At 53.0% G+C, this 2270-nt stretch overlaps 1 protein-coding gene across 2 annotated transcripts in view; it reads right to left on the bottom strand.

The window, feature by feature from the left end:
* The window catches only part of LOC116534562 (NADPH--cytochrome P450 reductase), a 104109-nt gene extending 102087 nt beyond the window's left edge, over positions 1 to 2022 (bottom strand). Inside the window, exon 1 of one of the 2 annotated variants that reach the window (XM_032255005.1) lies at positions 1758 to 2022. In XM_032255005.1, coding sequence (XP_032110896.1) covers positions 1758 to 1935 — 178 coding nt within the window. In that variant the 5' untranslated portion in view covers positions 1936 to 2022. The remainder of the gene's footprint in view (positions 1 to 1757) is intronic. The other variant, XM_032254999.1, reaches the window with a different exon arrangement.
* Positions 2023 to 2270: the final 248 nt, after the last annotated feature.

Here is a 2270-nt window from a genome sequence, read left to right as displayed (position 1 = left end):
GGGGTTTCGCCATGTTGCCCAGGCTGGTCTTGAACTCCTAGGCTCAAATGATCTGCCCCGCTTAGCCTCCCAAAGTGCTGGGATCACAGGTGTGAGCCACCATGCCTGACATATTTTAAAAACTTATTTATTTTTATTTTTATTTATTTTTGATATAGGGTCTTTCTTGGCTGGAGTTCAGTGGCATGATCATAGCTCGCTGCAGTCTCAAACTCCTGGGCTCAAGCCCTCCTCCCACCTCAGCCTCCTGCAGGTGTGCGCTGCCATGCCTGGCTAATTTTTAAATTTTTGACAGGGTCTTGCTGTGTTTCCCAAGCTGGTCTCGAACTCCTGGCCTGAAGTGATCTCCCCAAAGCACTGGGATTACAGGTGTGAGCCACCACAGCTGGCCTGTTCTTTTATTATTATCAAGTGTACAAATCTTTAGGGGACTCTTGATTTTTCCCTAAGGCAAACCTAGTCTTTTTCTCCAAGTGTCTGAAGTCTTTTTTTTGCCGGCGGGTGGGGGGGATGGTGTCTTACTCTGTCACCCCGGGTGGAGTGTAGTGGCACGATCTCGGCTCACTACAACGTCTGCCTCCCGGGTTCAAGTGATTCTCCTGCCTCAGCCTCCCCAGTAGCTGGGATTACAGGCATGTGCCACCACGCCTGGGTAATTTGGTATTTTTAGTAGAGACAAGGTTTCTCCATGTTGGCAAGGCTGGTCCTGAACTCCTACCTCAGGTGATCCGCCCGCCTCGGCCTCCCAAAGTGCTGGGATTACAGCGTGAGCCACCATGCCCAGCCCCCAAACCTGAAATTTCAAGTATAAACATGAAAAGATTCTAAAAGCAACTCTGCGTGATTTGGAAATTATCTACCCCAAGGCTCTAGGTCCAAAACATCACACAATAAAAAGAAAAATCTAGATTCCTATCTCAATTGTATGACGCAACAGCTCTGAGATTCTCCGCATGAAGCCTCCATCTCATCCAGATAACGGGCCAATAATAGGTCCCATATCATGGGTTCCTTGAGAGGGTTAAATGAGATTAATAAATATGAGTGTGTGTGCTTTGCAAAACAGCAGGAGATATACAAATTTCCTGCGTTCCTCTCGAGAAAATGAGGAAGACACGGAGACTAGGAATGTCTTTTAGCAATGGATGTTCATACTTAATTGGTCTGCAAAAATTTCTCTCCCCTAGAGAAAAACAAAACACCTCTCTCCAAAGGCAGAAGACACCCTGGTACCCGCATGAGCTGGGAATGGCAGTCAAGATTAAGGTACAAATGAAAAAGCAGAAGAAATTCCAAACCTCAAGAGAGCAGGACGTTTATAGGGCTTACAGGGGTTTGTAGATAAAGTCCAATGGTCGTGATGAGGGTGAGAAAAATGTTTTTCAGTGAGGCTTAGGCCTAAAACAGACGTTAGGTGTGTGTATGTGAAATGGGAGCGGGAGGAAGAAAAATCTTTATCCTTGGAGAGCAAGCGTGGGTTTGCTAGCGAAGGGATTTGGTGCCTTAACCCGTTTGGTGGCAACAGGGAAGGGAACAAATTCGGGCAGGGAAGGAATTAAATTGATGACGAAGATGGGCTCTGCAGACAAAGGTGTGGAACATGGAGGGCAAGAGACGGTGCTGGAGGTAGGCCCTCCGGATGGCAGGCGAGATGACGAGACAGGAGGAGGCTGGCGGTGAGGGCTGAAGGGGCGAGTCCTGGAGGCTGGAGCCCAGGGACCAGCGAAGTCGGAGGACAAGGGCCCGCCCCTGCTCACCTTGCCAGTTGCGCAGGGCCTCGGACTTCAGCGTGAGGCCCGAGGGCGCCAGGGGCGGCTGCAGCAGGAACAGGCGAGGCCCGGACACCAGCAGCGAGAGCAGCGCAGTGAAGAAGGTGGCGGATGGCACCTCGGGACACAAGCACCAGCTGCGATACCCGGGCCCCGAGGCCGCCATGGCCGCAGTCGTTCCCGCGCGCCGCCTCGACGCCGGCTGTGGGTCCTCGGCTCCTTCCGCCTCCTCGCGGCTGTTTCCCTTGGCAACAGCGGAGGAGCCAGCCGGAAGCCACGCCTCCCCGAGGCCCCGCCCCACACCGAGCTGCCCAATCCGGTCGCGCCGATTGGCCCGCCCCGGCGCCAGGGAGGCCGGGAAGAGGGTCGGGGCCACTTCCGTGCAGGAATGTTCCAGCACCGTCTTTGCTTCCATCCTCCCCGCGCCGGTACAGAAACTGCTCCCATAAACTTTATGAAATTAGGGACGACAGGAGGGGGAGAAAGGAAAATGAACTAAGC

Source organism: Sapajus apella, unplaced genomic scaffold (genome assembly GCF_009761245.1).
Source record: "Sapajus apella isolate SASKATOON/1434 unplaced genomic scaffold, GSC_monkey_1.0 scaffold88, whole genome shotgun sequence".
Taxonomy (NCBI): domain Eukaryota; kingdom Metazoa; phylum Chordata; class Mammalia; order Primates; family Cebidae; genus Sapajus; species Sapajus apella.
The sequence above is the reverse complement of the archived record's forward strand: the minus strand, read 5'-3'. Positions and strand labels throughout refer to the sequence as shown.